Below are 12,153 nucleotides of genomic sequence, written 5' to 3'. Positions count from 1 at the left end.
GAAAGCCTTTCTATATCTGTCTTTCAGCAAAGAGAAAATTAACACAGTATTATGGTGAATATCAAACAGTTGTAAGTGAAAAATGCCTACTTAAGGACAAGGCAAAGGAATGGGACATAACAAGGAAAAGAGATACAGTAATTCATATTAATTTCATTTTTGCAGCAGCAGACTCTGACATTTGTAATCCAAATGAGCACATGAAAATGAACCTAGGTACAAACCAGACAAAATCATTGCCCTTTACCATGGCTGTTACTGGATGTTCACTACCTATAACATAAAAGCATATTCACAGGAACACAAAGGATTTTGACACTTAATAAAGGTCATGTTTTCCACTCCATTCAGTGCAAAATCTGAATATTGGAAGCTTAGCTTCTTTCTGTGAGCTGTCTGAAAAGACATGAAGGATTTAACCAGGAGATTTTATGTACCACCTTTATTATTTTTGTCTATAGTAGTCATAGTTGCTCAGCACACTACAAACCTAACTTTCATCTAAGAGGCAAAAAAGTGTTATCATCCTTTCTCTATTGGTGACAGAAAAGCCATGGCCTACCTCCTCAAAAAGAATTTGAGACATATCAGTGGAACTCATATGTCTAAATTATTCTGAAAATGAAAGTACAAGATCCCACTATTAAGTCATTAAAAAGAAACCAGGCCTACTGAAAAATGGTCCTTTTCATAAAGGTATTGAAAACCTCAGCTGAAAAACTGGATTGTATGAAACGTTTTAAAGTTTTCATCTGAAAAGAAAAATTTATGAACAGATGCACATGCAGCAACAATTTTACAGAAAAATGAACTTTTTCCAGTCAAACTACATAGAAAGAGTAAATACATTAAAGGGACTACATGCATCTGTACATAGTTGACAGATTTTAAAAAAATATATTTTTTTGTTGCTTGTATTTTCTTTATAGTGTATATAGTAGTTAAAATGCTGTGTATACTAATGGAGGTGAATGAATGGCACTTGTAGATAACAGCCCTACCAGAAGTTGACATTTGTTGAGATAAATGTCTGTGTTGTACGTTGTCCTGCACTGCACCGTTAAAAGGGGGCCCTATAAAGTGTTCCTGTAAACCTTAATGTCTCGAAAGCCTCTAGCTCCTGAATAAATAGTTCAAAATCCAATCTCATGTTCTCTGAAGATCTATGCTCTTCGATCCCATACCTTACTTTATACACCTCAGGTTAGAAGTTATGGTTGCTGTTTCCCTATTTCAGATTTCAGAACAGAAGCAGCATCGTGGGTGCCCACGTTTGCTTCTTCAATAAAATGTCCATTACAAAGGGCTGACCTTTGCCTTTTACTCTACTTTTAAAACATTGTAGCAGAATCTGTGTAAAGCAGCAGTTGCTTTCACTGTCCCCATTAAGTGACCTGTTTCTGGGCCTGCAAGTTCTCCTGCTCCCGTGTGAGGAGACACCAGCGCCTCCAGGGGGAGGGGGGAAGAGGACGAGGAGCAGGTCTGGGGGAGAGACGTGGAAGGCATAACATTTTTCTCTGCCGAGCATAATGGGGGAAAAAATAGATGAGAACCGCTGTTATGGGCCCGGGTGAGCAGATTCTCAAGTTACGTGGGAGCCCCCTAGTTCTTTTTGCTGGGGGCTTCAGCAGCAGACATACCAGCTGCTCCTTGAGCCAGCTGTTTCCTCCGCGACACCTCAGCCACTTCTTCGCTGCCGCGGACCGGACCGGGCCGGGCCCGGCCCTCCCAAGGGCGCTCCTTCAGCCGTTCGCCGGCCCGCCGCCTCAGGGCTCACCCCGCTGCCGGTGCAGGGCCGGGCGGGAGCCATGACGACACAACGGCCTCAGCCGTGCCCCGAGGCCCGCCCGCGGCGGGGTTCTGCCTGAGGGCTGCCTCCTCACGCTCTCGCCACGGGCCCGCCCGGCCCGTGACAGGGCGAGCGGCTCGGGCAGGTGTCTCCCGGGACGGGCGGGTGGGCGGCCGGCGGGGAGAACCCCTGCGCCTCCACAGGTGGGCAGCGCACCCTTCCTTCGGGGTCAGCGGGGAGGCGGCGGCCCAGAGCCCACTCGCCGCAGTCGCCCCACAGGCAGCGTCCAGCCACGGCCCCCCCGGCCCCACCGCCGCCCCGGTGCCGCTCCGGCCGCGCTGCCGCGGCCCCTCCTGAGGAGCGGCGGCGACCCTTTCGCGCATGCTCGGCGCGGGCGCCATTTTGGTAGGGCCGGGAGTTCTCCAGCGGAGCGGCGGCGGAGCTCGCTGGGCCCGGCGCGGAGGGGGCGAGGGGTGCCCGCTGCGGAGATGGCCAACATCGCGGTGCAGAGGATCAAGCGGGAGTTCAAGGAGGTGCTGAAGAGCGAAGAGGTCAGAGCCTCTCCCCCCACCCCCTGCGCGTCCGCCACCACCACCCTCCCCCGTGTGAGCGTGGGCAGCAGTGGACGGTGCGGGTGCCCCGCCGGCCTTCGTGGGGACCCCGCACCCCCTCGGCCCCACCTCCCCGTGCTGGAGGTGGGCCCGTCCCACGGCATCTGGGAGGGGAATGGCGATTCCTGGGGAGACGGGGCGCGCCAGCCGTTGGGAGGAGGAGGAGGAGGAGGAGGAGGAGGGGGCCGCAGGAAGCGCGGCGGCAGGGCCCGAAGAGGCCGGGCGGGCCGGCCCCCGGCCGGGGCTGCCGGCCGTCTGTGCTCGGGAGCGCCGCCAGGCCGGAGGCCACGGAGCGGAGCGGGTGGGGCCGGCCCGGCCTCCGCGGGGACCCCCGGCGCGCGCCCTCCCGCGTCCGCCCGCGCGGCACCGGCAGGGATGGAGGCATGGATGGATGATGGATGGATGGAGCGGACTGGGGAGGATGAGCCGGGGTACGTGATCCCACACATCCCCTTCAGCTGACCCCTTCGGCTCGCCAAGGCCAGAGGCTGCAGGGTAGGGGTTTAATGTTTGGGGTTTTTTAGCGGTTGCTATTAAGCCTCTATTTAGCTTCCCTGTATACAGAACTTCCTTTATCCCACTGCAGGCTTACTCACCTTCAGAAGGATGCTTTTAAAGCCTCACTCATTTGAGTCATGTTACCTCGTTTCCCAATCAGTATGTTCAGAGGTATGTGGTGGTCAGTAAGAGAGGCTGTCTACTTTGAGGGCAGCAGTAAAGAAGTTCTGATCAGTTTGGGGGAATAAATAGCAGTGTTTGCAGGCTTGCATCAATACAGCTTTTGCTGTGTCTGTATCTGAGTTGGTGGACGTCAGCCAGATAGGTTTTAATGGTTGTGTCGTCATTGTCGTCCTACTTGGGATGATGTTGCAGGTTAGATCTTGTGAAATATTAATGTGAATGTGTAACTCTTGAAGCTGGTGTTTCAGAAATCTGGACATATTCACAGAGAAAAAATGAGAGGATAATTTTTGAAAGGTACTAATGGCTTTAGGAAAACACGTTTAGGGTAGCAGTAGTTGATGTACTTTTAAATTGTATGCTAAAAACATTGTTGCTTTGCATCTTGAACTAGCCCCTAGAAAAATGTACGTGCCTTGTTTTACAGCTGCCTTTAGAGCCCAGGATGATTTTGCCAAGCTATTGCACAGCAAACACAGAATTGCATGGAAACCAAGAGAAATTTCTAGGTGGATACCTTTATACCAATGCTAGAGAATGTAGACCTCATACCCTGTATAACCAGCTGATACTGTGGAAACAAAGAGGTCTATTTGGATGTGCTTTCTAAAGGCTTCAAAACCCTTTCCCTTTGCTTTATGTAGAGAAAATAAAAGAAACCTTAACTTACATAGGTTTTGGGGAGGTGAAAGGTAAATTTTCTTACTGTAAAGGTTGGATCTAGTGTGCTCATTTTTGATTATTTCTGTTTGTTTAGTCTTTAGGACGCAGTTACAGATGTTTGAAAATGGATATTATTTGAAAATAGCCTTTGAGCTGCCTAAAGCTATCCAGAAAAAAGGTCATAATTCTTATGAAATTCAATTAATGGAATTTCAAAATCATAGTACAGTAGACTCTTGGTATTTCTTTTTTTTTCTAACATTAGCAAGCTACATAAGTGTCATGATACATTAGTATGTATAAAATTGCTGTTTACAGGCTATACTGACTCCCATGTCTTGAATGCAAAATTTCAGCATTACTCAATGGTTATCAAAGTTGCAAGCAAAGTTTTTTTGTGAATGTTTGTACATTCCAGTGCAGTCAAACTATGGTGTCATTATCACTGGGTGTGAAAACATGTGGAGTGGGATGATGAATGAAAGTCCAATTAAATACTACAAATCACAAAACAAAAAGGAGTTTTCTTACTATTTACTAAAATTATTATTAAACGTGGTTTCTTCAAAAAGAAATAAATCTTTTTAATGAATGGCAATGTAAAATTTGTTGTTTAGAGGTTTGTAAGTCCCTCTCTGAAAGCAAAGTGGCTCACATTATCTGTTCTTAAATTATTCCTGATTTAATGCTTCAAACTACTTGAAGAGCAGCCCCTCCTCCCGTTTTCCTTGTAGATGTAATAGGAGCCCAAATGCCTGGGAAGGGGGTAGGCACACCGGGAGAAAAGTACATAGGAAGTTTGTTCTCTGTCTTCTTCCACTACTCACCTTTATGCTGAAATAGAGGGGTGGAACTAGAAATGTTTTTAATTGGAGCAGCTGGATGACAGTTAATTCCTTCTGCATTTGAAGAATGTGTTGGAAGTGCTAAACTCACTGTAAAGTGTGTTTATCCTTGCTATGGATAAGGATCTAGGAATCCTTGCCACTCAGGACTAAATAGACTTTTCATGTTACTTAGCACTTCCTTTTTCCTTGAATGCAATTCCTGGGAAATAACTAAAATATGAAATACTACCTTGCTGTCTGGTTTACAGGTAAGAGATGAAGGATCTTCCATATTTCTAAGTTGCGTCTGGGACTTCTTGAGTGTTTTGTAAAAGTATTTAAGGTCTTTTCACACTTGAGGAAAAGTGCTTCTGCACTGCTTGCTTTATTATTTGTAGTTTTGTTATAAACACATATTACCTTAAGAAGTAGGGTATGGTTTATATAAGAGGGATACCTGTAACTTTGCATCTCTTAATATTTGAATCAAATAGATAAAAATAATCAAAGTTTCTTTGTCAGGAGTGCTCTCTAAAGTATGATTTTTAAACTTCTTACTTTTGTGTGTGGAGAAGGCTTTACAGTTCTAAGGTAGGTGCATTTGTAACAAGGATAAAGTTGTTAAGTTCATCTAGGTAGTAACTTTACTGGTTAAATATGTGTAGGCAAGGGATCAGATGTTCCACTTTATTTCTCTCCTTGTTCTGTCATTTCAATAATCTGTTTTTTTGTTGGTTTTATGGGCTGAAATTATAAAGCTACAAAATGCATGTTGAACAAAAGTATGAAGCTGCAGCATGATGCAGAAACCAATGAAGAGGTGGAAGGAGAATAGTATCCTGCTTTTACTAAGTAGGAGAAAGTTTTAGTGAAGGTTAGCTGTGTTATTTTTAGATTAAGTTATTGGAATGCTGCATTGGGTAGCCAAATCCTTACCTGCTCTCTGTTTGCAAGTAGCTATCTTGTGAGAGGGAGAACTTGCCTGGCATTTAATAATGAATAGAAACATGAAAGTTCTTGTGGTCACTTAAAGACTGATGGTGAGATGTATTGTAATTAATCAGGTATGTTAAACATTATGTGTAACTTGTTTTTTGTAATTTAATAAAGCATCAGTGTTTACTTTGAAGAAATTAGACTGTGCTAGCAGTGAAGGATTCAATGTTTAATTGGCCACCCAATTTCTTTTATCATGTGGAAATGTAAGGTGTTTTCTACTAATTGATAACTTTTGCAGTGAAAACTCTAATCTGGTATTGAAGGTGACGCTTTGGGAAACATAGCTTCCTTCTAGCAAGAGGAGAATTGCTGGTATGTCTGCCATGGAGTGTTCTTCTCTTACAAATGTGAAGAGACATTTATGGCAGGTAAATCCAGGTAGAGCTGCCAGTAAATTTAACTCAGCTGCAGTTATGGAGTGTGAGTATCTTCATGAACAGTTATGAAGTAGCAGTGTAAATTTGCAATTTGCCTGAACCCAAAACAGCATTCAAGCAAAGATAGTGGGTTAACAACAAAAACTTCAAGAACTTGATTTCCAAGAAGGAAATGAGTGTTTGTTTTGGAGTCTGCTGTGTGTTTCAGTGATTTGCAGGCAAAAGGGAAGGGAAAAATAGCTGTAGTCTGCCATACCTTTCTTGGACTTGTAAAGAACTAGTGAGTAGGCCTTTAGAGATCTTGTGATTTATTTCAGTATATAGCAAGATACTAAGTAACATCTCTGAAAATGTTTTTGCTCTTTGGAAAAGCCATAGATATTTAATCTTCAAGCTCCTAAAAACTTCATTGCTTTAGTTTGCTTATATTTGGGCAGTCTTAGATACTGAATCCACTAATGTGGAAACTTCTGGTTGTAATTGTACTTTAGCATTAGTAGGATTCTTGTTTTTCTTCCTATTTATCATGCAGAAGCAATGCAGGTATTTATAAGAATGAATTTTCTTCTATTATGGTTCCTGAGCCAGCAACATACATATTTTAAACAGTTTCCATTTTGTGATGATACATGTGCTTAACCTTTGACTTGTAAGAATAGTCCCATTGAAATCAGTAGAAGTTTAGTGAATGCAGTGGGATTGTTGTCGTTGTTTAATCCCAGGGGCCAGCAAGGACTGTGCAGCTGCTCAGTCAGATACCCCACTCCCCACAGTGGGCTAGGAAGAATTGGAAAAAAGATAAAACCCAAGAGTTAAGAGCAGTTTAATAATTTAAGTAAAATATAGTAAAAATAATGGAAAGGGAGATTACAAAAAGAGAGAGAAGAATAAAGCTGGATGAAGACAAGGGATGCCAGTGCAATTGCTCACTACCCATTCATCTGTTCCCAGCCCATCCCAGCAGCAATCAGCAGCTCCCAGCCAATCCCCGCAGTTTCTGTACTCAGTGTGACATCCTGGGGGATGGCACATCCCTTTGGCCAGTTTGGCTCAGCTGTCCTGGCCATGCACCCTCCTGGCTTGCTGTTCCTGTGCTCACTGGCAGAGCATGGGAAACTATAAAGTCCTTGACTTAGAGTAAGCTGTACCCAGCAACATCAGTGTGTTATCAACATTATTCACAGACTAAATTCAAAACCCAGCTCTGTATCAGCTACTAGGAAAAAAATTAACTCTGTTCTGGCCAAAACCAGGACAACTGTGAAAAAAGCTTGAGTGTGCTTAGTTGCTTGAGAGGCATAAAGGTAAAAAAAGGTGTAAACATAAGAATGCCTAAAGTGTCATTATTATATTGGTACCAAAGGCCTGCATACCATTAAAAAAGTGTGTGTGGAGCTTGGGGCTGCTATGCAAAATGGAATCTTAGCGGGCTGGAGAAATGAATGTCCTGGCAGGAACCTTTTGAAGCTCAGCTGAGGTAGGTGCCAAGTGCTACACCTGGGAGGAAGTAACTCCATGCATCCATATGTACAGTCAGGAGACTGACTGGAAAGGAAGCAGTCTAGCAGGAAAAGAACTTCATGACCTAGTGAAAAGCCAGTTGAACGTGATGGTGGCAAAGAAGTCCAACCACATACTGGATTGCAGTAGCAAGAGTGTAGCCAGTGAGTTGTGAGAAGTGATTCTTCACCTCTGTTCTCTGCTTGAGAGAACACTGTGGTGTTCTGTGTTCAGATACAAACACAAATGAACTGAGCATAAAATTGTCAAGGTGGTTAAGAGTACAGGATGTGTGAGAAGACAGTGAGAGAGTTGATGTTGTTGAGAGAACTATTGAGAGGGACATCTTCCTGTTATCTATAAATACCTAATGAGAGACTCCTGAGAAGAGCCAAAGTTGTCTCAGAAGTGCATGGGAATATGGTAAGAGGTGGCAGACACAAACTGCAACATGGGAAATCCTGGCTAGACACTGAAAAAAAATTACAATGGTAGTTGTCAAACATTTAAGCAGTGTGATCAGCAAGCTTGCAGAATCTCTGTGCTTGGAGTTGTTCAAAACTCAACACATTCTTAAACAACCTGCTCATATTGGACCTGCTTTGAGCAGGAGGTAGGGACTAGAAGCCACCCAGCTGTCTCTACCTGCATGATTACAGAATCTCTTGTATAAGTTTGGTTTTTAATTACTGCTTCTGTTTGTCAAAGAAAACATAAAAGGGTTCCAACTCTTTTGCCACATCTGGTAAAGCCTTTCCCTGTAAACAAATAGAAAAATTTTGAAACAGACCATTTCTTTTAGTTTAAAAATTTTCACTATTGTATGATAAATTGGAGGCTGGGTTTTTCTGGTAGATGCAATGCTGTCAGGGTTTTTATGTTGAACAAGTTCTAGTTTGGAACCCTGAAAGTAGAACAAATACAAGATTTGTACTACTTCTTTAAGCTTCATTTCTCTGAAATGTGAAGATTATCTTAACTTTAAAGTAGTTGTTTGTGAGATCTTTGGTACATCACCAAAAATAATTTTGTCTGCTGTGTTTTTAGCCATGTCTACAGTTTTAGGCAAGACAAGGTTTAGATCTGTTTCCTATAACTGCATAAAAACAATAGTGGAACACCATTACTGTGCATCTTTGGTTTCCTTAATCCTATCTGGGGTGTGTTGGTTATATCTTCTGGTTTGTACTGGGGAATAACAGAGAATGGTTCTGTACATCTTTGCCATCAAACGAGTTTGTCCATAAGTGGTGAAAAAACTGCATGTTATTCTCACGTGTGGGATGGTGTTTCAGAATTATTAGGTTTATTTATAGTTAACACCCCTTTACCTGAACCATGTAGCTGTTCCTCAAATTCTGTGAGTATAATACCAGTGCACTTTTAGAAACAGTATTATGTAGATACTAATCAGTACTAGCATTAAGTCTGTGATTTAAAATATACAATGTTAGTGATCCTTTGACCAGACCTATGAGTTTGCCAAGTACTGGTAGCAGAATATTTGTGCATAGAATAGATCTATTGCTTTTGCCTGTGTCACTTGGTGCCTTTTTTATGTTATTGTGTATCCAGTTGGGTCCAGATTTCCAGTGAGTGGTCTATATATCAGTTGGCAGAATCCTAAACATTTTGGGAGTAAGTGGAAAACAGAAAAACCTAAGTCTGCATTGGAGTCAGACTCATTTGGTTGTTTTTGGTAATGTCATAAAAACCTGAGGAAGGAGAGCAGTCCCTCGTTACAGGAGTGGATTAATCAGTTTAGGACCAGGGAATAGATTGGAGCTGATGATGGTACCCTCTGAGAACAACCCTCTATGAACCTAAAGCAGTGCTAAAATTTAGCCAGTCCTTTACCAATTCCAGTCTTGCATTCATTCTTCTGTGCTTGTTTTCAGGAGTTCTTTTAATAGAAAGGAAGTGTACGAGTCCTAAGGTTAGTTCACTTTATGTAGTATGAGATTTAAATAAAGTTAACATTTTATCATAATAAATTTGTGTAAGTATAAACTGCAAGAAACTGCTGGGTAACAGTCCAGTGGTCTTTATTTTTCATTAAGCTAGTGCAAGTACTTAGAGTGTTTCTTAAATTATTTACCTGTTAAATGGTTTTTAGATTCCTGGATTCCATAATCCTAATAAGGACTGTTGTCATTATACTTCATCACTTTTACACTAATAATTGCTGCTGATATTAAATTGAGAAAATGCTTTAGGTTAAAGTTTATCATTAACAGGCAGGCTATCTCATTGTCTTTGACAAGCTAATTAAAATTTCTGCAATTTAGATATAGCAAAGGAATCGACTCAGTTATTTTATGGCAAAGAGTAGGAAGTTTGGCAGATAATATTCTATATGGCGCTCGAGGGAGGTTTCACAGAATCACTGAATATTCTGAGTTGGATGTAGTCCACTTCTGCAGTCTTGATTTATCCAAAATTTTCCTTTGAGATTATATCAGTGTTAATATTTGTAATATTAGAGTTGGGAGCACTTGAATATGCTTGCCCTGAGTATTTAATGAACTAATATCTGCATCATAAATAAAGTATCTCTGTGAGTAGCAAAAGTAACTTTCTTTGAGTACCAGATCTGTGTTTGTTAATCTAGTATATTGCAACAGAATTGCTCCTGTCTGTCCTTCAGAGTGTCTGCACAGGAGGGAGATGCTGTGAGTGTCAGTGGCTACAGAGGAAGCTTCATTCAGTGTTGTGCTTTATGGGACACTGTAAAAGTCAGGCCTGCAGTGTAACTCCAGTTTGGCTGTGCCAACATCTGGGAGAGCCGGGCTCATCCTGAGTATCATTCTTCTGTTGGATGGCTAATAAGGGCTGTCCTGTCTATTTGTCACAAAATATGTAGGAAACTAATTGAAGGTCACTATTTCATCATTTTTATTCATTATTAGCCAGTATGATAAACAGTTCAGATTGGGAAAGACTAATGAAAGACTGTAAGTCTAATTACTTTTAAAGAAACAAGTTTAAGGTAACATGCCTTCAGATTCTAAATACATCTATGGAATGTTTCAGGAAGGGAGGAAGAAACTCAAACACACAAATACATTAGTCCATATTTTACTTAAACAGGTATTTTAGTTCAAGCTGATAATATTTTACTTTTTATTTTTAGCTGAAAAGGAGCTGTGAGGAAGTATTTTTGAGTTTTTGCTGTGTTAGGATGTGTTAAAGTACTGGAGGGTGTGATGGAATTAGGCAGCATACATGAATGGAAGTCATGGTAGCTGGGTTGTATTTTCTTGGGAGGCTCTTAGAGCCTTCATGGTGTTTAGGTAAGCCCTTCCACTTTGGAATAAGGGTGTCCATGTGGGAAGCTAGCACAGAAAAACTGTTCTTGAGCTATTTTCACTAGTCTTCAAGCTCTGAGACTGTGATTGAATTAGCATAATCAATTTAAAATGAACTGAATCCTGTGATTCCTTTATATGTAGAATTGCTAACCTAAGTAGGGTAGATACATGGAATTTACTGCAGAGTCTGCATCAAATGGTTTTGTATGTTCATAATATGGTTAATTCAAAGAATGGTTCAAAATTATTATTAAAGCATGCTTTATGTGCAGGGTATTTCAGTTCTACATCAAAAACAGAACCATGCATAAAAAGATAGAAAAAATGCATCTTTTCTTTCAGCCTTACTCTTCTGAAGGGAGCAGGAGTCCTTTGCACTGTGCCCACACTGATGTCGAGTATCTTAGCAGGCTCAGATCACTTTGGTAACTCTTGCACACAGTTTATGCTCTGACGTCCTGTCAGTATCTTGCACAGCTGGACATGGCCTGTGCAGGGGCCCTTAGAGGAGTGCAGGAGAGAGCATGAGCAGTTATGTACACACCTTTCATGGCTGGCACAGCTTTACCAGTGTCACCACACTGTCCCTCAGTGACACAAGCAGTGACTGTGTAACTGCACTTGGGGCTTCTGCCACAAGAGCTGGGGCAGTTACACCTCTGGTCTCCCAGACTGATGTGATGGGTTAGTCAGAAATAGTTTGGACAGACACTGGAGCTGAAGTTTCAGAGTTCTTTTAACTAGTCCTAAGGCAGTTCCAGGGAGCAGGGTCACATCCCTCTTCTTCCTGTTTTTGTGCTTCTTCTTTTACTTGCGGTGTTCAGTGGTGAATCAAATCAGGGGTTGGGTTAAAGTGAAAGAACTGTCTTGCTAATATGTGCTTATTTCAGATGTTTGCTGTGCAGTTGTGTGAGTGCTATTACAAAATCTTACCCCCTCATTGACATTAATTCTGTGATAAGAAGGGAAGTAGGACCTTGGCCACTGTTAGACTGGTTTAAGGCACCGTGGAAGTACAGTGTCTTAAGTGTTTTGGTAGAGTGATGTTTCAACAGCTGAACATTAGCAGGAGTGGGTATTTACCTACCTTTAATTTAAAAAATTGTGCTAAAACTTTGTGGTGCTACAGGTCTAACTCTTGAAAAATGAAGATGGTTTTAATATTTGAGATGTTTTGTGTTCTGACAGGAAAAGAATATCCCTCAGTATTGTTCTTTTATATTGTGATAGATGTGAAAATTCTAGACTGTCTAAGCAACAGTAATACAGAATTCACACAGTATTCATGCTTGTAGCTCCTTAGATACATTAAAATACAAGTTACTTATTAGTAACATAGTATTTTTATCAGTAAATGAAACAAATAGTATGCAAAACCAATGTCACCTAGTTTTA

The 12,153-nt window shown here is 41.8% G+C and overlaps 1 protein-coding gene across 3 annotated transcripts in view; it reads left to right on the top strand.

Annotated features, from left to right (window-relative positions):
* The first annotated feature begins 2,195 nt into the window (after nucleotides 1-2,195).
* The window catches only part of UBE2K (ubiquitin conjugating enzyme E2 K), a 44,155-nt gene continuing 34,197 nt past the window's right edge, over nucleotides 2,196-12,153 (top strand). For 2 of the 3 annotated variants that reach the window (XR_009274650.1, XM_058803461.1), the window contains exon 1: nucleotides 2,196-2,340. Coding sequence is in view for 2 of the 3 variants with exons in the window: in XM_058803461.1 (XP_058659444.1) it covers nucleotides 2,278-2,340 (63 nt within the window). In the remaining variant the exon portion in view is untranslated. Of the gene's footprint in view, nucleotides 2,341-2,986; nucleotides 3,070-12,153 lie in introns of all 3 variants that reach the window. The other variant, XM_058803462.1, reaches the window with a different exon arrangement.

The sequence above is a fragment of the Ammospiza caudacuta genome, chromosome 4, assembly GCF_027887145.1.
Source record: "Ammospiza caudacuta isolate bAmmCau1 chromosome 4, bAmmCau1.pri, whole genome shotgun sequence".
Classification (NCBI taxonomy): Eukaryota; Metazoa; Chordata; class Aves; order Passeriformes; family Passerellidae; genus Ammospiza; species Ammospiza caudacuta.
The sequence above is the reverse complement of the archived record's forward strand: the minus strand, read 5'-3'. Positions and strand labels throughout refer to the sequence as shown.